General features: G+C 48.5%; 1 protein-coding gene across 2 annotated transcripts; it reads left to right on the top strand.

Annotated features, from left to right (window-relative positions):
- Positions 1-295: 295 nt before the first annotated feature.
- LOC133090924 (organic cation/carnitine transporter 2) lies at positions 296-25,670 on the top strand. 2 transcript variants are annotated; one of them, XM_061189582.1, is made up of 10 exons: positions 296-736; positions 7,587-7,690; positions 14,523-14,677; positions 15,673-15,844; positions 17,037-17,163; positions 18,894-18,994; positions 20,600-20,814; positions 22,354-22,536; positions 23,775-23,910; positions 24,263-25,670. In XM_061189582.1, exons 1-10 carry the CDS (start codon positions 344-346, stop codon positions 24,348-24,350), a joined length of 1,674 nt encoding a protein of 557 aa, XP_061045565.1. In that variant the 5' UTR covers positions 296-343; the 3' UTR covers positions 24,351-25,670. The 2 variants fall into 2 exon arrangements, with proteins under 2 accessions (XP_061045565.1, XP_061045566.1); XM_061189583.1 differs by having other exon boundaries at positions 22,438-22,536.

Genomic DNA, 25,670 nt, shown 5'->3' on the forward strand with positions numbered 1-25,670 from the left:
CAGCGGCGGCCCGGGCCCGCCCACCGCCGTCACGCGCGGCCCAGCTCCGCCCCCGTCCGCGCCGCACCACCAGCGGCCTGGGCGGGCTGGGAGGCTCAGGCCCAGAGCCCGCCCCGGCCTTGCGCACTATGTAAGGCTGGTCGCTTCGGCGGGGCTGCAGCGGCGGCGGCGGGAGCTTGCGAGCCCGTTCAGTCGGCAGGCCGTTCCCTGGTCCGACTCTCGCTCGGTCGCGCAGTGGGGGCCCGCCGCGCACGCGCACGGCGCGCCCCGCCCCGCCCCGCCCCCGCGCGCCGCCGCGTCCTCCGACCCCCGGCCGCGCGCCGCGCTGGCAACTGAGGGCGGCATGCGGGACTACGACGAGGTGACCGCCTTCCTGGGCGAGTGGGGCCCATTCCAGCGCCTCATCTTCTTCCTGCTCAGCGCCAGCATCATCCCCAACGGCTTCAACGGCCTGTCGTCCGTGTTCCTGACGGCGACCCCGGAGCACCACTGTCGGGTGCCGGACACAGCGAACCTGAGCAGCGTGTGGCGCAACCACAGCCTCCCGCTGCAGCTGCGGGACGGCCGCGAGGTGCCTCACAGCTGCCGCCGCTACCGGCTCGCGACGATCGTCAACTTCTCGGCGCTCGGGCTGGAGCCGGGGCGCGACGTGGACCTGGAGCAGCTGGAGCAAGAGGGCTGCCTGGATGGCTGGGAGTTCAACCAGGACATCTACCTGTCCACCATCGTGACCGAGGTGGGTACCAGATCCGCGTCCGGGGCCTGGGACCGGGGAGTAGGCAGGACCTTAACAGTCTTTAAGGTCGTGCACTCCACCCGCCAAGGTGCGCGCTGGATGCTGTCACTCCCTCTCCGCGACTCACTCACTACACACTGGCGATGGTCATCGTCCAGCCAGGTGGCTCCGGAGAACTTTTCGTGGTGACTTCCAGAGAGATCATGGACATCGCAGCACGGGTGTCAGGCTGGCTGCCCATCCTGTTAGCTATCTTGGAGAGGAAGCCAAGAAGGCCCTGGCGACTCCTTGTAGATACTCTAAGATTCTGAGTAGTCAGAGACTTTAGATGGGGGTGGGAGTGCTGAGGACCAGAGCTAGAGCTTGGGCCAAGGAGCTGTCACCATTTTTCCTCCAGCCTTTTGTCATCTATTCAGAGAGAGGGGAAATGCCCCTCTACTTTCTCAAACTTTTTAAGTTAAAGGAAACATGGCTATAAAACTGTCTCTTGCTCCCTTTTCCAGTTACTCCTTCCCCACCCACCTTCACCCCCAAATGACTGTCTGGTCGTTCCCCATAAAGAATTGCTTACCTTTTGCTCAGGGTTAGTTATTAGCCTTTTAGGATTCATGCATCTGAAGATCCATTCAGGGTGACTTGTTGACCTGGAATGTTTTAGGGTATTCTAAGGAAATGTCATTAGCCAGATTTAGTTAAAGCATACAACCTTAGTTCATAGGAAGTAGGGAGAAAACCTTTCTCATGCCCCAGCCCCTTGGATTTTCCTTTTGGGTGGCCTTTTCTGTCCCCTGGTGACCTTGCAGTCATTAAAGCTGGATGTATGATGTGATGTTTATTGATGCATGTGGATGTGCTTTGCATCATACTCCGACACTGGCACTCTAACTCCCTGTAGTCTCAGCAGAACTGAGCAAGCAGGACATTGAAAAGAGCACTCCTTGATAGGCTCCAGGGTGCCCAGGTTCACTGAGTGTCAGGATCAGGGGCTCAAGGATTAGGGAAGGCTTCTTGGAGGAGGAGTCTTCTCAGTGAGTCTGGGGTATATAGCTCAGCAGATGCAAAGTCTGGAACAGCAAGAAACAACCTGGCAGGAGGGCAGAGTTCACAGAGAAGAGGCTGAAGGGAAGGGTGCACAGGTCCTGGTATGGCATCAAACCCCGCTTGAGCCTCAAAGGGGATTACAAGGGTTCTGGAGACCCTGTGTGTGTTGCTTCTGGGGGTTGTCACCCTTCAAGGGAGTCTTGAGTGCTGCCCCAACAGACGTGTGTGTGTGTGTGTTGTTTTTTGTATGTTTGGACATTTGATGTCCCCAGCATCTGTGCCTCCTTACTCCACATGTATGTAGTAGGAGTGAGAGAAGAGCCCCACTGGGATCTCTGAGCAAGTGACATCATTCCAGTGTCCTCAGGCATTGTTACTTGAGAAAAGAGGTACTGAATGGAGGTAGCTGACTGTGATTTGTGGCTGAAGAGTGCATGGAGTATTAAAACTTCCAGTCATCACAAATCCTTGGTCCTAGCCTCGCAAGTGAGCCTGTCACCCTCCTGGAAGCCAGTGAGCATTGTGAAAGTAGAGTCTGTCCCTCAGACTGCAGGCAGAGAACACAGAGGGGAAGCCACACTCCATGTCTCAGAAGTCCCTGCAAATTCTGCTTCTGGGTGCCTGTGGAAGGAAAAGGCAGTGAAGTCAGAAGTAACTCATGGCATTTCTTAGGATTTTTCCCTAACCCCTGTGGTCCCCAACTTACTCTAGTCATTTGCTCTTTCTTTGCTGCCCCCATCTTGCCTTCAGCTGAGAGTGGTGATGGCACTGATGAGCTCTCAAAGGCTGACTGTTCCAGAAGGGTCCTTGAGCTATGTTGCTGCCAATGTCAGCCTTTCCTTTTATATATTTAGCCATTTCTTTAGCTGTCTTAACAGTTTTGTAAGAGCTATGTGCCCTTTCACCTACTTTCAGGTTGTCAGTCTTTGCAGGGAGGCAAGATTAATACATTACTTAGCCCTTTGTTTGAGGATGTTGGAATGCCAGACTTTAAGTTCAAGGCCGCTTGTTCTCTTCTGGTGAACAGTCACTGTTGGAAGCTGTTGAATTAACATTCTGAGAGCTCCATTTTTCTAAGGCCCATTTTCTTTCAACCTGGACCTGGCCTGCTGACCGTTGCAGCTAGTCCTGTGCCTGCTAAATGTCTCCAAGACTGTCCTCTGCCCCAAATCATAGAGGTGTTTGTAAGTACACTGGTATTGAATTCCTATTCATGTTTTTCAGCAGAAAATGAAAACCTCAGGTCTCCTGTTTGATTTTTTTTCTTTGTTGGGGTTAACGTGTGCACATGTAGTACTAAACTTTGTGGTAGACTTACATCTCTGTATCTCCTGCAAGTCCTAACATTGATGCTGGATACAGATTGGGTACTCAGGAAAATTTTTATTGAATGGATTAATGAATGAGTTTGAAATCTTCTCTAAAGTGTGAGAACTGAAGAAGAAGAGGACAAGTTTAACTTATAGAAGGGAAACTTAGGGGTGGTTGAAAGGCATTGACTGGAGTATTTTAAAGTAAATGTAATCCCCCACTCCACAAACTGGGGCTTGCCCCTGCGTGGATCTGCAACAAGGCGTTGGGACTGGCAGAAAGAAGGGGACACTATTTATGAGGTGAGAAAGGTGGTTCTCCCATGTTTCAGGAATAGTTTGGTGGTCCATGTGCTTCTAGGCTAGCCCCTTCTCTAGCCCTTCAGTCACCCCTGGAGTGCTGGGGAATCAGCCACCCCACTGTGCAGTGCTGCTCTAATACCTGAGTGTTTCTTGGCCCAGGACTGCCTCCTTCTCGGGGAACCTGGGTGATTTCTCAGGCTGCCTGGGTCTGAGACACCTGCTTTTTGGTGTCTCCATAGCACAGCCTATGGCCGGAAAGGTTTCTTTAGCAACTTCTAACTCTTCTGGCACCCATGAGGTGGGGTCTCTTCAGCCAAAACCCAGCAGTCCTCTGCGTCCCCTTGCTCCTGGCCAATCTCTGCTTCCCAGAAGCCCCCCGCCCTGGCCCTTCGCAACACTCTTACTCACTCCCTGTTGTCCTGGAGAACCTCTTTTTCTGGACCAGCTTTTCCATCAGCCTTATGCGCGTGTAGTTTTGGAAAATAGGAGAGCCCCCACTGTTATCTCCACGTCCACCTGAAGAAAAAGCCACATCGACCTGGGAGGCAGGCCCCGGGCTGACTCTGGGGTGGGGAGACCAAAAAGACCTGGAGACTGTGCCTCACTGCTATGCCTTTGCTGACTTCCCTCACTCTAGGAAAGCGCAGACCCTTTTCCCTGCCTTTGCAGCTCATGGCAAGCCACTTGCTGGGTCCCTGAAGGGCCCTGTGCGTGTGCAGTCACAACAGACCCATCTGGCCATGGGTGGTCAGATTGATAGTCTCTCTAGCTAACTGAGAACCGACATCCTGGGTCAAAGTTCTGACAGTTGTCACAGAGAAGGTGTGACGGAGAAAGGAAAATAATCTTCTAGAGAATGAAGCTCAGGGTTCATCTGGGCTTTGGGCAGCCAAGCCCAAGGACTAAACCCAAGGGATAATATGGTTCGGAAGGTTAACTGTCCTTTTATTCATCTATTCACTCACTCACCTAGGTACCAAACAGCTACTGAGCCTCTCCTCTGCAGGGCACTGCCAGGCTTTGTAGAGGATATGGTAGCAAATTCTTTTTCTTCTTCTTCTCCTTGCCCTGACAGCCTTGGGGCAAGGATTCACTGTTAATTGCAGCAGGAGGCAGGACGAAATGTGTGTGGAATACATGGCATTCGGTAACAGGTAGTGCTTACCAGTGTGTTTGACCGTTGATGCGGTCAGCCTAGGTACATCTCTGGGAAGAGCTTCTGCCCTGTGGGCACAGGCCCTATCTCTTTTTTCTTCCAGCCAACTCACAGGTAAGGACATATAGTCCCAGGGAACTACATCATCTCTCTACTTCCCATAACTGAGAAGTAGCACCAATTACATACTGCGTACAAGAGACACAATTTCTCTTTCTTCTTAAAAATTTTAACAGCTTTATTGAGGTATAAATGACATAAAACAAACTGTACATAACTAAGGTATATAGTTGGAAAAGCTCTGAGATATAGATATAGATATAGATATACACACATACACATATATATCCATGAAGACAACACCACTAGAAAGGCACATTTCTGACCAGGAAGGGTGGCAAGTCTAGGCTCCTTGCAAGGGTTACTCCCAGATGTTTTCAGTTTGCTCCTGCTTTCATAGCTAACCCAGCTGAGGGGTAAGGATACTAGACTCATGACCTAAATCTTAAACCTACACATTTAGTTCTAAGGTTGATACCTGTTATCATCAGCCAGTACAGCCCATCCTTCGTACCAAGTGGCAGCATCAGTGAGCTGGTCTGTAGCTGCTTTAGTCGCAGCTGCCAAGCCAGGAGCTCAGTATAGAAACACTACATTCCTCTATAAACACAACAAGCCCGGGGTACATAGCCTGGACTCTATGGGCTTCTCATCACCCCCCCGCCCGCTTAAGGAGGAGTCAGGCCAAGTCCAAGAGCCGACTGCAGTCCATCTGGTGGTTGACAGGTAAGTGGATGGGTTGGCTGGGTGGGACCTAGCCCGTGCCTGCCCTTCTGTTTATATTTTGAGACCTATTACCTTTCCTGACCCTACTCACAGGCCCCTTGTGGCCAGGAGGAAAGAAGTGTTAACCCATGCTTGCTTTTGGAGGGCCCAAAGCCAGGCTGTGAGAATTGCTGAGAAATGTCAGTAGTGGATAGAGAGCCCAGTTACCTCAAGTAGTTGCACGCTTGCCCAGAGTAGGGACAGGCTGGACCAAGTGGTGGCGGTGAGGCTGCAGGAGCCGGAGAGATGCTCTGGGGACCTATTCCAAGATGAGCACTACAGTCACCTTGTCTCCTGCAGAGCATAGTCTGACCTGGTTCCAGGTAGCACCTGGCCTTGCCAGTCCAAAAGTCCCTAGAAGCCTATATTGGGAGACCTGACATGGGGAGGGGGTGGGGTTCCACCCCAGAACTTGTTGCAGAAGCCCCTGTGGGTTTCTAGTCTATCTCAGCCATATCAGTCCCCAACCCTCACGAGAGACCTATTGAGAAGCAGCTACTGACTCTATTCATTTTTTTTATCTCGTCGCTACAAAAGTAGCGCATGCTAGGTGGGAATAGATCACATCATATTCAAGAGCAGCAACAGGCATAGTCTGGTCCTGAAGCTCTGCCTAACACCCCCAAAGGCTAGCACCCCATCACCAAGTCCCTCAGCTCTGACTCCCCTGCTACTCCCATCCTGACTTCAGCAGCCCTGTCTGGATGGGGGCTGCCCTAGGAGCACTCACCCTCCTAGAAGGGAGATGGTATCTGGGTGCTGGCACGGCTGAGGCTGCAGAAGTGGGAAGGCTGCCATAGCCTGAGTGATTGGGCCTTGGTGCTCCTTGCTTGTCTTCTGCTAGTCTGGGCTTCTTCTAGATTTAGGAGTTGGTAACCCCCAACTCTTCCCTGGAGTGGGGATCACCACCCCATTCTCAGTCCATCCAACGTGCATGCTTGTTCCAGAGTGGAGAGCCAGCTATGCGGCTCTTATCATCAGCTGCAGGGGTTCTTTGTGTCCACCCTAAGGGCTGCCCTCCGACCCCCTCTGAGGTGCCTGGAGGCACTGTGCACACACTACCCAGCAGGGCCGAAAAGCAGACTTGCTTTTCCCTCTGACCCTGGCCTAGAAGAGATGCTTTATTCTTGGAAGCTGCGCACATCCTGGGAGCCAGCAGGCTCCATGGAGGGCAGGCCTGCAGCCTGGCACCAGGCAAGCAAGGGTCTAAATTCCCTAGAAGGTAGCCTTCTTGGTTACTACTGAGCACCATCTCTCTGTTCTGGGAAACATTTTTCTGGGAACCACCAAGCTTCCTATTTTGGTTTTTCTTCCTTCTTTTGGCCCTTGTTAGGCTGGAGCAACCTAATGTCTGAGTGTTCAGGTGCTTCCCCATGCCCACAGACTTCTTTCTGTGCTAACTAGAGATGGAACTCTACACTGGGTACTGGGAACCTCAAGCACTGTAGCCTGTTCCCCCCCCCCCATCACTGTTTCACAAATGGGGAAATTAAGGCACAATGAGGGGAAAAATCTTGTCTGAGGTTGGGTAACTAGTTAACAGTAGAGTAGAAGCTAAAACCCAGCTTCTTGACTCCCAGCTCAGAGCTCTTGGCTGTAATTGGGCCTAGTGTTGGCACAGCATCAGGGATCCCAGCTCTAAATGTCAGCAGAAGGACCCAGGGGGTCACTGGCCCAGAGTTGGGGCCTGAGCAGAGCTGAAGGAACAGATCCAAATGGTGCATACCAGGCCCTCTGGCCTCAGTCCCTCACTGGAAGCCTTGACCCTTACAGCTACAGAGCCCTGCTCCAGAACCACTCCTGTGCCACCCCTGCCAATGACCTGACCCCACTGAAAGGGTGCCCTGCCCCACCCACAGCCCCAGCCTCAGCCCAGATCCTTAGAAGCGACCATGAAAGGCCTCGCCTCCTCCTGGGTTGGCACATGGGCAGAGTACTTGCTCCCAGCCTGTCTCCCCATCTCAAATTGGTAGCAAAACAATGAGGCTAAGAGCTGTGAAAAACAGGATGGTCAGTCTCCCTGTGAGGGGAAACCTGCTCTTTGCCTTGCTGCCTGATGAGCCATCGCCTGCCTCAGTGAGCTCACACACCCTTGTGGTAATATAAACAGAGCATGCAGGGATGCAGGGTGTTCTGATTTCATTTTCCAAGAAGCCTTACATTTAAAACATTTTTAAAAGGAAGTGAGTGATACATCCCTTTGCTCCTCTTTCAGTGGAACCTGGTGTGTGAGGACGACTGGAAGGCCCCGCTCACGGTCTCCTTGTTTTTCGGGGGTGTGCTGGTGGGCTCCTTCATTTCGGGGCAGCTCTCAGACAGGTAAGGTGGGTGTCTACTCCTGCAGCTGCAGGGCACCTCAGCACAGAGCAAGGTAGTGTTCTCTCAGCCCAGGGCTGTGTGTTTTAAAAAGGCGAAGGCACATCTATAGTATAGACTCCATACAAGTAAAGAGAGCCAGCATCCTCCTCTCACTAATGCTTGCTGAGTGAAACAACCTCAGCCGAGTGTATACATGATCCAGTTGACCAGGAAATATGCCACAGTTTACTTCTGCACTGCCTGGCTGGCCTTCCCTAGGTGAGCGTAACTCTTTGGCATCTTCAAGCTTAGGAGAGGGAGACATCACACACATGCATGTCAGCTGTGTTGTAGATCTTAGGGCATTCCATAGATGGCTGCCTCTGTGTTCCCAAAACCATTGCTCTTTCCTCAAGGTGAGAGGTCTCACTAGCCAATGGCAGTGTGATGGACAGAACTCTTATGTCCACAGGGCTGATTTCCTTTATCTAACAGGCTTGTGGTTATGTCATTTCTCAGCAATCAGGAAGTGTGCTGTTTTGACCCATAAGCAGGTTATTTGTATAATTCCAAGGCTCTTAACTCAAAGTCCATGGCTTAGGGAGTTCACCTCCTCTGGAAATCACACACAAATTTTAGAGATTGTATGTGAGCATTTTTCTGGGGAAAACAGTTCCATAGTTTCCATGGTGTTCTCAGAGGGGTTTATTATATTGTGTCTTGTTACCCCAGAGCTTCAGGGTCTGTGAGTGAAGCCCATGGCAAGAAGAGCAGCCTTCAGCAAGGTCCTTGGCCACACTGGGTCACCCAGTGGAGAGAAGTCCCAGCATCCTCCCAGCAGGGGGAGTCTCTAATAGAGAAGTTCAGGGTGAGAATATCATCCTGCCTTAAGAATACAGCCATTTTATCCTGCGGCACACATGCAGAGTGATGTTTTGGCATGTTTGCATCTATGGATTAATGTCGTTACCTGAGAAGTCTTTCCTCCTAAGAAATATGTGCATTTCTCACTAGATTTGTCTTTTCCAGAGTGTCATTTAGGGATTTTTAAAAGGGACAAATTCCTACAGTCACCAATGAGCATTAAAGAGTTAAGTAGGCTGTGACCACTGACTGATGATTCTAGATGAGCCTGAGATACTTACCCCATTAGGGGAAAGGCCTTTGCTTCCCCAGACCCTTAACTTAGCAGCAAGCATCAGCTGATTACTTATATTTATTTAATAAACACAGATCATCTAATATGTGCCGTTCACTCTTATGAGCACTGTACAAGTAAAAAAAGTAAAAAAAAACAACAACAAATAATTTAATCTTCATAACCCTATGATGTAGGAAGCATTATTATTCTCAGTTTATAGATGGAAAAAATGAAGCCTAGAGGAATTAAATGACTTGCCCAGAGTCACACAGCTGGCAAGTGGCAGAGCTAGGATTCGGGCCCAGAGTCCTGATCCTCTGTCTCGTGTGGACTACTGTTCTAGGTGCCTGCTCTTCTAGAACTTGCCTTCTAGCAAGGCAGAATGTATTAAACAAAGAATTGAGGGAAGTACTTGTTTTCCTTTGTGGTGGTAAGTGATACAGAGGAGAAGTACAGGGTGCTCAGAGGGGGTCTGACAGAGGAGACCTGAGACGGTGAAGCATCGAAGCATGTGCTGGAGGTTGAAAGATGAGTAGAAATTAGCTAGCTAAAGGGGTGAAGAGAGGAAAGAGTGTTCTGGGCAAGAGAGCCAAGAGTACTTAAGGCTAGACTGAAGAAAAGGCGTAGCACACTTTAGGAACTGGAAGAAAGTGTTGGCAGGGGGTGGGGGGTGTGGAGAGTGGCATAGAGACAAAGCAGCGAGGCAGGCTGCGGCCCAAGCAGAAGAGCAGGCTGGGCTTAGCAGATGACAGTTAGGAGTCTGGGCTTTCGTCACAGAGCAGTGGGGAGCTTCTGAGAGTGTGACATCATCAGATTTGCATTTTTACAAAGTTGTTCGATAGCTTTGTGGAGAAAGGATTGAAAGGAAGCAAGGAGGATTGTGGAAAGACCAATTAAGAGGTTATCACAATCATTTATGCAGGAAATGAAGGTGGCTTGGACTAGGCTGAGGGTGGTAGACATGGGGAGGAGTGGTAGGAGGTAAAACCAACAGGACTTGGCTATGAGTTGGACACGGGAAGTGAGGGGAGGGAGACTTCTGGCCTGCACAGCCGCGTAAATGACAATACCCTTCTCTAAGACAAAGCACTCTGGAAGGGGACCATGTTTGTAGGAGAAGATGTTGAGTTCAATTTGAACATACTGAATTTGGGGTAACTATGAGACTTAGAGGTCTCATAGGAGGAATGGAGTAGGGAGTTGGATGTATGGATAGGGTGCTCCATGAGAGGTTTGGGCTGGAGAAACACGTTCGGGAATTGTCCGTTGATAGAACCCTCATCAAAGCCCCGCAAGTGGATGAGATGGCCCGGGAACAGTATAGAGTGAGAGGAGGGCGTGCCCTGGACGGAGCTTAGAGGCCCTCCCAGAGGGGTAGTGGGAATTCCCCTCTCACAGGGTTGGGTGGCAGCTGAGACTCAGAGGAATTACCTTGATGTGAAAGACTAGGAGGAGGTACCCCAGTTACAGAGTTGAAACTCAGTGCATTTTTCTGGTCAGCTGTGTCATGGGGTAGGTGGATCTTTGTGGGCTAGCCTCAGAGCCATGTAACACCGCGATTACCTGAGAAAAGTGTTTAAGTTCCCAAAGATCTGCTCCTGAGGAAACAGTAGAAACAAAGTTGGTGTGTATGTTGAGGACCACCTTAGTCTTCAGAAGGGCGAGTACAGGGTTTCTTAAACCTTTAAAAAATTTTTTGCCAGCAGACTTCGTCTTTTAAATAACATCGTTTAAGTTCAGTAAATGAAATAGCTAAAAATGTGGCTGTTCTGGCTGCAACACCTGCCTTCAGCTCCCTACACCACCCCTCAAGCTTGTCTGCACCCCCTTGGAAGGCCCAGGGCTCTGTGGGATGGACAGTTTACTCCTAAGTGAGCCAATTCAAAAACCTAAGCCAAACAGATTACCTAATGGCAGTGGATTCATGCCCTCCAGTGTTGTCTAGAACATCAACTTTTTATATAGGACTCCTTGCTGGAATATGAATAAGCCAAAAAGTCAAAAGCAAATGAAATAATCCTGGGCTGTCAAAGCATTTTATCTGACGTCACTGAGTTACCTCTATGTGCAGAAATAGAAGGGAGGTACAACTCTGGGAAGAAGTAGCTGATATTTCCTATTTTTGTAGGCATGAGTGTGTTTGACCTTTTGTTGACAGACTTTAAAAGTGAGCATTTCTTGCAAATTAAAACTACAATGAGGAACCACCTCACACCGGTCAGAATGGCCATCTTAAAAAGTCTACAAATAACAAGTGCTGGAGAGGGTGTGGAGAAAAGGGAACCCTCCTACGCTGTTGGTGGGAATGTAAGTTGGTGCAGCCACTATGGAAAACAGTATGGAGGTTCCTGAGAAAACTAAAAATAGAGTTACCATATGATCCAGCAATCCCACTCCTGGGCATATACTCAGACAAAACTATAATTCAAAAAGATACATGCACCCCTATGTTCATAGCAGCACTATTCACAGTAGCCAAGACATGGAAACAGTCTAAATATCCATCGACAGATGAATGGATAAAGAAGATGTGGCACATATATACAATGGAATACTACTCAGCCATAAAAAAGAACGAAATAATGCCATTTGCAGCAACATGGGTATAACTAGAGATTATCATACTAAGTGAATTAAGTCAGAAAGAGAAAGACAAAAACCGTATGATATCACTTATATGTGGTATCTAAAATATGGCACAAATGAACCTATCTAAGAAACAGACTCACAGACATAGAGAACAGACTTGTGGTTGCCAAGGGGGAGGAGGGGAGGGAGAGAGATGGACTGGGAGTTTGGGGTTAGTAGATGCAAACTATTACATACAGAATGGATAAACAACAAGGTCCTACTATATAGCACAGGGAACTATATCCAATCTCCTGGGATAAACCATAATGGAAAAGAATATAAAAAAAAGAATGTCTATATGTGTATAACCAACTCACTTTGCTATACAGCAGAAATTAGCACAACATTGTAAATCAACTATACTTCAATTTAAAAAAATAGAGAAAAAAATGTTAGTGGCTATCAGAGAATGCAGCTGATTTTTATTTTCTTCTCTGTGCTTTTCTGTATTTTACAAATGTACAATTTATGCATAAATATCAAAGAATAAAAATAGACAAATATTTCTAAAAAAAAAAAAGTGAGTGTTTCTGGCCCCAACCCCGGATTGCCAAGGACTATTGCAGTGTAAGGGCTCCCTGAGTCTTCCTCTTCCCTACTATCCAGGGAGCCCTTGGGAAGGGAAAGCAGGGTAGGAAGGGCCCTCCCATTGGTTGGCGTGCAGGGCACTGTTGTTACAGAACAACGCAGGGGAGCCTCCTTTTAGGTCAGGGTTGCTCAACCTCAGCACTGTTGACATTTTGAGCCAGAGACTGCTTTGGTGTGGGGAACTATCCTGGGCATTTTCGGATGTTTAGAACATCTCTGGCCTCTATCTACTAGATGCCAATATCATCAAAAACAACAAAACCCTGTTGTAATGGGAAGAAGCACCAAACTCTTTACCGTGGCTGAGGTCTTGTGCAGTCTGGCTCCTGCCACCCTCTACTGAACAGCTGCCCGTCGTGTTCACCATGCCCCTCTAGCCACAGTTGCGCGTGCTCTCCTCACAGTCACAGTGAAGAATTCCCGGCCCCACCCCCGTGCCGTGGCCTTCCTTGACCACACAGGCGGCTTCCTCAGGGTCCCCGGTTTACATTACCCTGGTTCCTTGTTCCTATCAGAAATTGGTAAATAAAAGATGACATCATATGATTAATATTGGCCTCCCCCACTGTACTGTGAATATCGTTGAAAGCTTGGTCCCTCTCCCCTACTCCCCCTTGTCAACAACTTATTTTCCTTTGGGTCTGATCTCAGTGCCCCATCATCAGGGAGACCTTCCCTGAATGCCCACGTCCCCAGCCCCTACCTCCAGTCCAGGATAGTTTCCTCTGTTGTGTCCCTTGAGGGCCAGGATGCTGATCCTTCAGTGCTCTTGTTCCAGTGTGTAATTGTACATTCAGCAGTGTCATTGTTCGATTAAAATATGATTACTGTCTGTCTCACCAACTGTAGACTATAAGCTCCTTGAGCGCAGAATCAGTGTCTTTTTTTAATTCAAATACATCCGCAGTGACTAGTATATAATAGATGTTCAAATAAACATTCATTGAATGAAAATGGGTGTCTGCTAGCCCTGGGCAGACTCAAGCTGAATCTGCTAGGTTGAATGAACTAGGTTGACTTGTTCCTCCTTGTTGTGTCACTGTCTTTAAAAGCAAACAGAGCTTCCCTGGTGGCGCAGTGTTGAGAATCTGCCTGCCAATGCAGGGGACACGGGTTCGAGCCCTGGTCTGGGAAGATCCCACATGCCGCGGAGCAGCTGGGCCCGTGAGCCACAATTACTGAGCCTGCGCGTCTGGAGCCTATGCTCCGCAACAAGAGAGGCCGCGACAGTGAGAGGCCCGCGCACCGCGGTGAAGAGTGGCCCCCGCTTGCCACAACTAGAGAAAGCCCTTGCACAGAAACGAAGACCCAACACAGCCATAAAAATAAATAAATGAATAAATAAATTTAAAAAAAAAAACAAATCCCAAAAAACCAACATTTAAAAAAATTTTGAAATGAACACAGGTACAGAAACCACACAGAACAAATGAGGCTTAATGAATTATTCCAGGGAAATAACCATATAAATACCACCAAGTCAAGAAATAGAACTTTGCTGGCCACCCAGAAGCCCCATCCATCTGTCCCATCCCAAAGACAACAGCTTCCCTCACCTATAAGTAAACACTAGCCTGACTTTTATAATAATCACTTCCTTTTGGGTTTTTGTAGTTTTATCGTTCAAATGTACATCCTTAAACACAAGTTTAGTCTTGCCCACTTAAAAATTTTTATGTCTTTTAGTCTACTTTAACCTATGGATTCTCCATCCTTTTCTTTGCCTGGGCTGTTATACCTGTAGAATTTCCCAGTTTGAATTTTGCTAATTGTATGCTCATGGTACAATTGAGCATATTCCTCTTTTCCCTGCATTTCTTGCAAATTGCAGCTGGATCTAGAGACTTCATCAGATTCAGATTCAGCCCCTTTGTAAAGACTATAGGAGTCATGCGATGTTCAAGTGTCTCTTTTTATGATGTTAGCAGTCATTGAAACACAATGCCCATATCTCTTCATTCATTGGGGGTTGTACAATGATGATGTTCTAGTTTTATCACTTTGGTTTCATTTAATAGTTGGAATACTTTTATGAAATGACACTTTCCCTCATCTGTTATTGGTAACTGTTCACCATAGTTTACATAGAAAAGTCAGGACAAATGTTTTCCCCTTTATTTACCAGTTTTCATTTATAATGAATTGTTTCTCCATCATCCTCCAAAGTAAACCAGCTCTTTTAAAAAAAATAATAAATGATGAATGTATGAATTTAAGTATAATGAATGTGTGTCAATCCCTTGTAATCATTGTCTTAATTCTGGCACTGCCTTTTGGGCAACCGTGGTGCCCAGGCTGCACATTGGTCCTGGCGAGTGGGGAGGGGAGTAAGAGCATAGGGACTGAGAGGCCAGGATTGCGCCTGCACCAGCTGTCCTGGCAGCAGTGTCTGCGACCCCTCCCTGAATGACTCTGGGGAAAGCCCCTCTTGGTGGGGCCCATTCCTGCTGCCTTCTCCCAGCTGGTTCTCTATCACTCTCCTTTCCTTCCCAGGTTTGGTCGGAAGAATGTGCTGTTTGTGACAATGGGCATGCAGACTGGCTTCAGCTTCCTGCAGATCTTCTCAAAGAACTTTGAGATGTTTGCCATGCTGTTTTTCCTTGTAGGCATGGGCCAGATCTCCAACTACGTGGCAGCATTTGTCCTGGGTATGGCCATCAATTTGGAGTCCAGTACTTGATCCTGTGTTTCACCATCATCCCACCACCTGCTTTCTGGAGACAGCTGTGATGTCCCTCCAAGGGAAGTGGTCTCTGGCAACACCGACCAGGGATTCTTGATGAATCCAGTTAGTAGTCAGGGAAACTGAGTCTGCCAGGTGCCCAGCCTTGTGTCCCCAGCAGCCCAATAGCCTGACCGCTGATTTCCAGTTCTTTTCTGGCCCCTGAGATGTGGCACCTTGGTCTCATTAGTACTCGATGGCCATTTTGCTGGAATTCACCTAAGATCTTAAAAATAGGGCTTGCCTCTGCCCAGGGCTGGGGTAGCTAAGGAAACAGGGAGGCATGACATGAGGAGCAAGGGCCATGATTGGCAGGCTCACCAAGGAAGAAAACTGCCTCTTCTGCCAAACATAGTGGCCAGTGAAATCGACTGGCCAGAATGAATTGATAGGAGTGGGCTTTAGTCACGTGACCTTCAGGGTTTTAATTGAGTCCACACTGCAGGGCTTTGGCCTGCTCTCACTGAAAAGTTGCCAGTCTCACTGTTCAGAGGAATCTAACTCTAGCTTATTGGTCTTTGGGTTCCTTGGGTTGATTGTTAAAAGGATTATTTGTTTCTCTTCACATTTGATAAAATATTTTTCCTTAAAGCGTAATAGTCAGCATGTGTGGCCTTAATGGTGACTTCCCCTTTAATGAACCTCCTTCCTCAGTGAGGATTAAATTTTGAGGCCTCACGTGGCATCTTTAGCATAGGGCTTCAGGAAGTGATGACAGTTTCATGAGAGAACTGTCGCTGTGAGGCCACAAGGAGGCACCCCCAGCAGGTGGTCAGAATCCCATCCCTCCCTAGGGCTTGGAAGCTTCAAGATAATTCTGCCTGCTTTCTTATCTGTATGTTGAAAATTACACACAAGAAGATTAATAAGGAAATAACCGGAATTAAAACACTAACATGACTCCTCCCTTGTTTTGAACAGGAACAGAAATTCTTGGCAAGTCAGTTCGTATTATATTCTCTACGTTAGGCGTGTGCATATTTTATGCATTTGGCTACATGCTGCTGCCGCTGTTTGCTCACTTCATCAGAGACTGGCGGATGCTTCTGCTGGCGCTTACGGTGCCGGGGGTGCTGTGCTTCCCGCTGTGGTGGTGAGTGTGGCCCTGTGCCCGGTGGTGCCCACCAGCAGGATGTCTTCTATCTGGCCTTCACTAGGGGGCAGCAGCAACCCACAAATCCCCATTTGGGCTCACAGAGACAGAAAATCTAAAGTCTTTATAAGGTGTTTCAGAATGTTTCTCCATACTCAGAAAAGCCAAAAACAAAACAGCCCCAAGACATCAACAGACTTGTTCTCAGCCCTGTGCTGGGTTGATTGGAGTGCAAGGAGAGGAGAGAGCAGTAGCTGCGCGATGATGGAGTTTAGCATAAGCTCCAGGAGGCTATCAGACTGCAGGACAAGACAGCTTAGGCCCTGGCTCTGGTTGTATGTTGCCGCACCCTCGTGCCAGAGGCACCGGGAGAAGAGGGAGCACGTTGTGAGAGTCCTCAGGGTAGCTGGATGGAGGAAACCAGGCTCCATCTGAGCCTCCAAGATAGAGGTTGGACAGGCAGAGAGGAGACCATTCCATACTGAGAGAGAGAACACAGCCGAGGGGCTGAGGCGAGAATCGCGCCTTGCAGGTGGGGATGGTGAGATCACTGGTCCACCTGGATGTGAGAGCATTGCAGAGCATAGTGGGAGAAGATACAGAGCAGAGATGGTACAGATGAGTCCTAGTTATGACCAAAGGGCAGGGGCTACCTCGTGAGGTAGAAAATAAGATCCATAAAGTCTCAAAACACCTAAGTGCCTTACAGAGAGTCAATTGGATGAATCAAGGTGGGACGGGGGGAGGGGGGAGAGTGAGGAAAAACTAGAGGCTATAAGAGGCCAGTGCAAAAGCTGCTGTGGATGCCAGGCACAAGCAAGGGAGTACGGCAAGGTAAGGGTCTGGGCTGGGCTCAGCCCATGACAGAAGCCAAGCTTCAGGAGCCCATTTTGCGCCTGTCTACTTAGTGTCCAGCAGGTGGCACCACCACTCTTCAGAAATGGAGGTGGCCAGCCAGGGGAGGAATCCCATCATAGTGTGTTGGCCCCTCTAAATTTTGTGTACTCCAGTGAAATCAGAAGCTCACACTTACTGGCTCTAGTATGGTGCATCTCTTAGCTTCTGGTTTGGAAACACCAAACGTCCCTCAAACCTAGCTCTGGTTCTGAAACCCCCTTTCCCACCTCCACTTCTGCTCCACCCGGTCTGTGGGATGGGAAGGCCTCAGTGAGATTGCTCCTTGTACTTCCAGGTTCATCCCTGAGTCCCCCCGATGGCTTATCTCTCAAGGCCGATTTAAAGAGGCAGAGGTGATCATCCGCAGGGCTGCCAAAATCAATGGGATCGTTGCACCCTCAACCATCTTTGACTCAAGTGAGGTGAGCACCATGCGGGAGCTGGTGGGAGGGCCTCGGTGACCATGATTTTAGGGTAGGACCGCACAGCCCTGAAGCCCTCCCTTCACACGGGAGCCCAGCCCTCCCCCTGCCCAAGCCCCAGCTGCCCCCAAGGCAGGTCCTGTTAAAATTCAGAAGTTGAGAAGGTGCCAACTGTGTAAACTCCTTCACCTTTCCGTGGAGTTTAGGTTTTCATACTTTATATAATTATTTTCTAAGTGATCATACAGTTGAACCATTACTTTTAATAATAAAAACTCTTTATGAGTTAATAGGTCTTTCATGAAATTGGCATTTTGGGAAATCATTGTTTCTTATACCTTAGGTTGTTTCTCATCTTAAAAAATAATACAAGTACCTAAAATATGAAGCAAAAATAGATTTGGAGTTAGAAATGTCATGTCTCCTTCCGCCCACCAACGGAGAGTTGTTGAGTATTGTCTTGGAGCCAGGTCCTTTTTGATATCCGCCCTCCCCCTACCCCACCCCTCTCTGCAAACCCTGTTCTCACGCGCCATGAGTAATTTCCTGGCTCTGCCTGATTCCTGGGTCTTGCTTCTCCTTCCTGTTCCCTCTCTTTCCACCTCCTCTGCAGCAAGCGGTTTTCCTCAGTCTCATGCCTCTGAGAAGAGGTTAGAAATTGTCATTGCTGGCTGATGGGGTTCTGGAGTGTTTCCCTGCTCTGACAGGAAGACAAGGTCCTGGCTGTTAGAACAGCCACCAGCAGTCATACCGCAGTGCGCAAAGGCATGCAGATGCAGACTTGGGGCTTGGGAAAGAGAGACCGGTTATTATAGGCAGCAAAGAAGCTGCTGGCCACTGACAGCCCTCCCGGCCTCACGGTTAAGCGGTGGCCCAGCACCAAATCCCACTCAGCACATCCTGGAAAGGACTCTGGTGCACAAAGTTCAGGGAGGGGTAGGTGGCAGGGAGGGCTTTTAAGTGAGGTGGCCTCGGTAGCTTTGCAGAGGTCAGTCTGGATGAAACCGTAAGTCCCACTGGCATTTTTGTGGAAATGAGGCTATTCCAGGGGCTCCATTAAGTCAAAAGTTGACCTTTTGTTGAACTGCTAACTCGGGAAAAACAAACTCAAAGCTGGGTTTGCTTAAGAAAGCAACATCAGTGTGTTTAGATGTGTGGTTTATTAATGTCCTTGGCTGTGCCAGATTTCATAGGAAGTTACTCAGAGTGAAGCTGAGGTCAATTTTCCTGTTTTTCTATCTGAAACTTTTTTCCTTGGAAGTAGACCAGTAACTACATGGTATGAGGACTGAAAACATTAATTCTTTTAAAATATAATATCAATAAACTACACAGCCAGTTTCTCTCTCTGACCCAGAGGGCTGGGAGCCAGCCTTGGAAAGGAATGCTCAGAGGCCTCCCTGGAATGTGGCCATTGACGGGGCTGGAGGTTTTGCCGGGAGGGGGCAGTCAGCTTGGGCCTCCTCCTTGGCTGCATCACACCAAGGGCTGGTCACTTACTTTTCCTCCTCATTCTTGTTCACTAATTTGTTATCCTCAAGGCCCAGTGAAGCCTTCTGCAGCCCAAGACATAGTCACTATACTTACCCTTCTTTTCAAGCAAGAAACATAAAACACTCCCCAACTCGGAGACGCAGAAAGCTAAGATGCCAGGGTTTCAAGTATGTTCTTGGGTCTCTGAGTCTCCAACCTTCTCTCCGTCCCGTACCCTTGTCATGTTGTTCCTGCAGCTACAAGACCTAAGCTCCAAGAAACAGCAGTCTCACAGCATTCTGGATCTGCTCCGAACCCGGAATATCCGGATGGTCACCATCATGTCCATAATTCTGTGGTGCGTAAGTGAGACATACCTAAGGCCTCCAGACAAAGCTTCTGGCAGTGGCTGTCAGGCCTCGCATTTGCAGACATGTCTCAGATCAGAATTGAAAGCCTGTGTCATCAGAAAGTGGCAGGGATGTGCCTTGCAATAAAAGAAGTGGGCATGTCCCAGTTCTTAACGGAATCTCAGAAGAGGAGAATGAAAACTGTTGTGGGGGCTTTTGGGGGAAGATATGGGATCTTTGGGGATCCCTCTGGGTCATAAGGCAAATCGCTGTTCACATTGGGTCCCTAGTTTAGTTGTTCCTGTTGCCTGTGCATCAGACAGTGACTGAGGCCTTTAAGAAGTTCTAAGTGAAGACACCATGTCCTTTCAGTTATAGAGGCTGCTTAGTATGTTCTGGAAATGTGGAAGCAGGACATCCTCCCTCTGGGATGTTTGGAGACTGTCCTGGAGGGAGAGCCATGGCCTACACGTCCTCGTCAGGTTCCTTCTAACGAGGCGTTTCACCAAGTGTGTCAGGGAGGGATCTGTGATTTACCAGAGAGAAGGAACACATCCGAGTGCCTGGATAGCATTTGCTTAGTGGCCAAACCCTTGGGATTACAAGTGACTACCTGAGCCTGCGGGGGAGGAAGGCAGACTTCATCTCAGAGTGCTTATTGCTGGAGTCAACAAGCCTTGGCAGCCAGCCACCCATTTCCAAGGAATGGCACGGGATCCCTTAGGGCAGTGCACCACCCCTGAGTCGGCCTCAAACAAAACCAGCTTTCAGCCTGCAGCACAGACCTGCCAGCCTGTGATGAGTCACCCTTCTGTGGTTTACCCAGGCACCCCTCCTGCTCTGGATTTCCCAGGGACTCCTGTACATGCCCTTTTCCCTGATTGTACCAGCTGTGGTTTCAACCTGCAGATGAGTTAAGAACAGTCTGATTCATACTGGTCTGGTTTGCCAAAGAGTGTTAACCATCAATAGAGAGAGTGCCTACTGGGGACAGGGTCTAGGCCAGGGGCAGCGGGGGGCATGCAGATGGCCCACTGGGAGCTCCCTCTCCTCCCCACGAGTCCAGTGGGGTTGGGGTCACCTGCTTCTGACCAGCCTCTTCCTGGCTGGTCGCCCCAGAGGGTCCTCCAGGGATCTTTCTCTAAATGTTTAACCTAATGATTGTTCCTTATTTTATCTCATCAGTCTTATCACACCCCACTTGCTATCTGCCTCCTTACTCATACCCTAGCTCCTTCTGCAATTGTTGGATTTGGGAGGTTCAAAGAGTAGGGAAGTAGGCTTTTGTGAGTGCTTTAGTGTAGGATTTTTAAAGCCGAAAGGCAAGTTGGAGTTTTTTTGGTTTTTTTCTGACAAAGTGCATCTATCTGAATTATATGTCTTTTTGCTGGAACACTTTGTTTAGAAAGCTCTGAAAGTGCTCTGACCCAGAAGGTGCCCTGGTCTCGGGGGAAGTTATCTTTCTTTCTAAGAAGTAAGACTCAGGGTTAAATCTGCTGCCGTCCTGGTAAGGATAGTTTTGAATTTCCTGCAATAATTGTATTTTAAAAGTTGTCCAGGTTGAGAGGCACGTGGATGCCACTTCTCCAGCTTTTTTCTGCATTCTGTTTCAGGATGACCATATCAGTGGGCTATTTTGGGCTTTCCCTTGACACTCCTAACTTGCATGGGGATGTCTATTTGAACTGCTTCCTTTCGGCTGTGGTTGAAGTCCCAGCATATGTGTTGGCCTGGCTGCTTCTGCAGCACCTGCCCCGACGCTATTCCATGGCCACCGCCCTCTTCCTGGGTGGCAGCGTTCTTCTCTTCGTGCAGCTGGTGCCCCCAGGTAGGTACCATACATGTCTGCAGTCTGGGATATCCATTGAGTCACTCAGTCTCTACCAGACTGTCTTGGCCAATTAATAAAGAGAATAAAATTATGCCATTACAGCTCGCCTGCATATCTGTGTTCTCGGCCAACAAATCAAGAGAAAGTATCTCCTGGGACCAGACAGTCATCATGGCCTGGGCCTTGGGGGAGGAGGGAGAGTAACCATGTGGGGCTGGCGGTTGATTGTACTCTCTACCCAAGTTAATGTGTGTGTGTTTTTTTTTTGCAGAGTGAGGGGGAGGAAAGAGGGCCATCCCCATGTCTTTTTAACCTGGCCCCATCTTAGTCATTTATTCATTCAATAAGTAGCTGCGGAGTGTTTACTGTGGGGGAGGCACTGTGCTTGGGGCTGACGGTGCAGAAGTCAAGGAGTCGGGCAGAGCCCCAGGCCCTCCTGGCGCTCAGACTCCAGTTGAGAAGAGAGACAACAAACAAGTAAATAAAATGCTTGTTATAGTACAGATTGTATTACCTTTAATAATGACATTGAAGGACAATGGAGAGCTAGTTTATATAGAGTGGTCACAGACAGTGGCCCTAAAGAGGGGAAAGTAGAGCAGAAACAGATGAAATGATGGAGAAACCCATGAGAAAGTCTAGGAGCAGAACATTTCAGGCCGAAAAAGAGCAAAGGCCAAGACCCTGAGGAGGCAATGAGCCTGGCACGCTTGGTAAGAGATGAGGAGAGGAAAAAAGGAGGGGCCAGGCCACAGCGTGGCTCTCACAGGCCAGTAGCAGGAGTTTATTTGTAAAACCATCTTGGTATCCCACAGAAGGGTGGGAGGCAGCCCTCTTTGAAAATTCATAAAACGGTTTATGGATCCTCATGTCCATCATGGTACCAAGAGTTGTCATGGGTTTGGGGACCTCTGGTAATCATTTGTGGGCCCCTGAGGCTGGCAACACTCTGCACAGGAAGAGCCCCCGCTGCAGCATGGCTGGGAGCCCAGGAATGTATGTGGAGGTTCACACCAGAGCTCAGGGAGACCCACAGGCCACTCACAGCATCTCCTCACTGGCACAGTGAGCAGGAGAGATCCGAGGATCATTCCTGAGGGTCTGCTGGTCTGTGAAGTGTTGCATAGAGTGAAAGCGTGAAGTGAGTTATAATTGAACTTCCCATTCATCCACAAATCCTTAGTTAATTCCACAGTGCCTGCAGCATGAGGTTCTGGGGTGCCAGCTGCCCCCCCTGACAGACATGTCTTTAATGACTTTTGGACTGGAGAGCAGGTTTCTCTGGGTTATTGAGGGGCTCACTCTGGTGGTCTTTAGGCTGAGGAGAAGAGCATGTCCTCACACAGCTGCAGGTCCCAGCCTCCTCTCAGTAATCAACTTGGAGGGACATAAGCCCCTTATCCCACAATAGGAAGTTATAGAAACTTTCCTCCCCCACCCTTCCCAGGGAGAAAGTATGTCTGTTTCAGGCAAAAAACTAGTAGCAGTGTGCCTTGGGTTGGTGCCTTCTCCTACTTTCTTCCCTTTGCTCTTCAGACTTTTATTATTTGGCTACCATCCTGGTGATGGTGGGTAAGTTTGGAGTCACTGCTGCCTTCTCCATGGTCTATGTGTACACAGCCGAGCTGTACCCCACAGTGGTCAGGAACATGGGCGTGGGAGTCAGCTCCACAGCGTCCCGCCTGGGCAGCATCCTGTCTCCCTACTTCATTTACCTTGGTAAGTCCCGTGGGTCGAGCACACGCAGGAGGGATGGGGTGGAAGCACTGATTGATTGGCTTTAATGCGACCTGGGGAGATGGCTTGTTAACAGGAAAGCAAGGACACTCAGCAAATGGGATCCATCCAATACTGGATCTATGCCTGGAGAAGGTTCCTGTCCGGGTGCACTGTGGTGGAAGCGCTCATGTGGAAAACAACCTATAGACAGCTAGAAATTGATGAGAGTGGAGGGTTTTTGTATCTGTTTTAGCCTTCCCAGGCCTTCCATCAGAGAACGTAATTCCCCTGTCCTAAGAAATTGCAGTGTCGTTTAGGGAGCCAGTGTACTAATTGGGGAAATTTCTTCTTGGAATCATAGTTTACAAGGAACAGGAAAGGAAAGATGTCTATTCTAGAGGTCTGATGAACCGAGAATTTCTGTAACTTGAAGCACTTAACACAGCAGTTTTACACTGTGCAAAGATCTGTCTCGTACCATTTTATGCAATAGGGCCCCAGTTTTATCTTTCTCAGAATTATTTCCTCATGGCAGCTGCTGTCCCCCTGCACGTGCCTAGCTGGCACATCTCTGGGGACGGGTGGCACCCACCTTGGGAGTACTCAGAGTGTTTTGTGAACATGCTACATAGATCTGACAAGCAGAAACACCTTCTGATCTGGCCTGAAGACAAAACAAGTGGGTTGTGACACATCTGGAGAGGTGGAGGAGTTATTCCTATCCCTGGACACGTACCTTGAGTTCCTTGGAAACCCAGCGTTAGGAAATAGGGTGTTTTGTGTTTTTTTAAATTAATTAATTAATTTTTGGCTGCGTTGGGTTTTTTAAATTAATTAGTTGATTAATTTATTTATTTTTGGCTAGAAAATAGGAATAGAGGGACTTCCCTGGTGGTCCAGTGCTCCCAGTGCAGAGGGCACAGGTTCGATCCCTGGTCGGGGAACTAAGATCTCGCATGCCGCACAGCATGGCCAATAAAAAGGAAATAGGAATAGAAATGGCCCAGCCCCATCCTCCCAGGCTGCACCCATCCCCTGCACCGAGGTGCTGCTGCTCTGTGCCAACTCTGGGTTCTGTGACCTGCCTAGGTGCCAGATTCCAATATGGCAGCTCAGACTGGGAGATGCTGAGGCCGAGAAGGCAGGTGATCCTGTTAGAGTCCTGGGGACACAAAGGGAGGGAGAGAGACCATGTCTAACTGCACTCCCGGCTTGGGGCTCTGTCTGCTTTGCCACAGGTGCCTACGACCGCTTCCTGCCCTACATTCTCATGGGGAGTCTGACCATCCTGACAGCCATCCTCACCTTGTTCCTCCCAGAGAGCTTTGGCACCCCACTCCCAGACACCATTGACCAGATGCTAAGGGTCAAAGGGTAAGGGGGCCTCCTTCTTCACAAAGTTAATGCACTGGGTCTGGGCCTGGCAGAGAGTTCCCCACGAACTCAGAAACGCCATGGACTAGTTTAGCCATAATAGGATCAGACATGGCCAGGTACTTACAGCCTGTTCTCTCTGGCCAGACCCAGACTACCGGGTCACCATGAACATCTCGACAGCAATAGCAACTCTGGGATAGTACAGAGACAAGAAGAAACCTTTCAGAATCTGCTGTATGATATTTTCCCTTTAGTGAGATAACCTCAGCTCTGGGGGATATTTTGTTTTGAGACTGGTAGACATCTTTTTAAGATTTGTTACTAACATTTGTTTGGCTTGTTCTTATAGAATAAAATACAGGCAAACTCCAAGCCACACAAGGATGTTAAAAGATGGTGAAGAAAGCCCCACAGTCCTTAAAAACACAGGCTTCTAACACAACCTCCAGTGAGAAAGTAAAGAGGAATGACTGTCTTATCAGAAGTGGCTTGTGCAGACACTGAGTCCTTCAGTGGCAAAGGTCTTTGTTGTTCATTCTGTGGACACTGTGTCTGCCTTGCTCATGGATGGATACCCAGACTCAGCTGCATATGGTCCTAGAGCACCACCTTCCCTCCAGGGACACCATGGCTACTGACGGACAACTTTGGGTAAATCCTAACTATTACAGTGATGGACTTGGCACTTCCTAAGAAGTTAACTACTCACTAGAACCAGTAGGATTTGGAAGAATATGAGAGGCATTTGCTAAATTTACATTTTAATTTCAGACTGCCTGAAAAGGCCCCTGATAGAACTGGGGGTCTAATTCTCCACCTCCTCACCCTGCCAAAAAATCCTTTCCCTGTTTCCCACTAATGGTGCACTTTAGAGGAAAAGAAATAATTACACGGGGAGTCTGATTTCTCATACTTTCTCAGTTACAAAGGATATTAAATGGGATTGTTGCTTCCCCAGGGCAGGAGAGCACAAGTCTGGGGAAACCTAGAGGTATTTCATATGGAGAGGACTCAGCAGATACAGAACAGAGACAAGTGCATTGACTTATGAGCTCTTGGACCACTCAGAGTGACTACTGGGTAGACTTGTTTACATCTGATCAAAGCATTGGGCTTGTGCAGGCCCGTAAGAGATTCGTCACTGAATCTACTATTCTTGTTTTCCACTGCTATGTGAATCAAGTCTCCTAGCTACTATGGTTTCTGATGTATGGTTTGAAGGAAGTATATCAATGAGAAAGAGAGACGAGCAAACTTGTCTCTTCTCCCAAAACTATAATATGGATTTTGATTGTGTTTTGTTTGTTGTTTGTTATTATGTCTTTTTTTCTCCTTAAGTTATTTGCACTTCAGAATAGACTTAGGAAAGGCTGGTTCCTTAGCCTCCTGGTTTGTGTCTTTTATTTGTTTGTTTCAACCCAGAATCACTCTGGCAATGGTCCACAGTTGCCACCTATGCAAGGCCTCACCAGCCTTAGCTACTAGCACTTCTCTGGGTGCCAAAAATGACATCACTGTATGTGTTCCTTTCATGATACTTAATCATGGAAAAAAATTACAAAGAAGAAAATTAAGTCGTGTTCACGGTCTTTCAGAGTTGCTCACTTCAGTGGTGTAACACTGGGAGATATTTTGCGTTCAGTGTAAAATTGTCTTCTCTCTTCTGATTATGCTACCATGGTACTCCTAAAGCATATGCTTCACCTGGTTAAAAAAAAAAAAGTATTTTTGTGAAAGCTACTGAAGTGCCTTGGGAA

Source organism: Eubalaena glacialis, chromosome 4 (assembly GCF_028564815.1).
Source record: "Eubalaena glacialis isolate mEubGla1 chromosome 4, mEubGla1.1.hap2.+ XY, whole genome shotgun sequence".
NCBI classification, from domain to species: Eukaryota; Metazoa; Chordata; class Mammalia; order Artiodactyla; family Balaenidae; genus Eubalaena; species Eubalaena glacialis.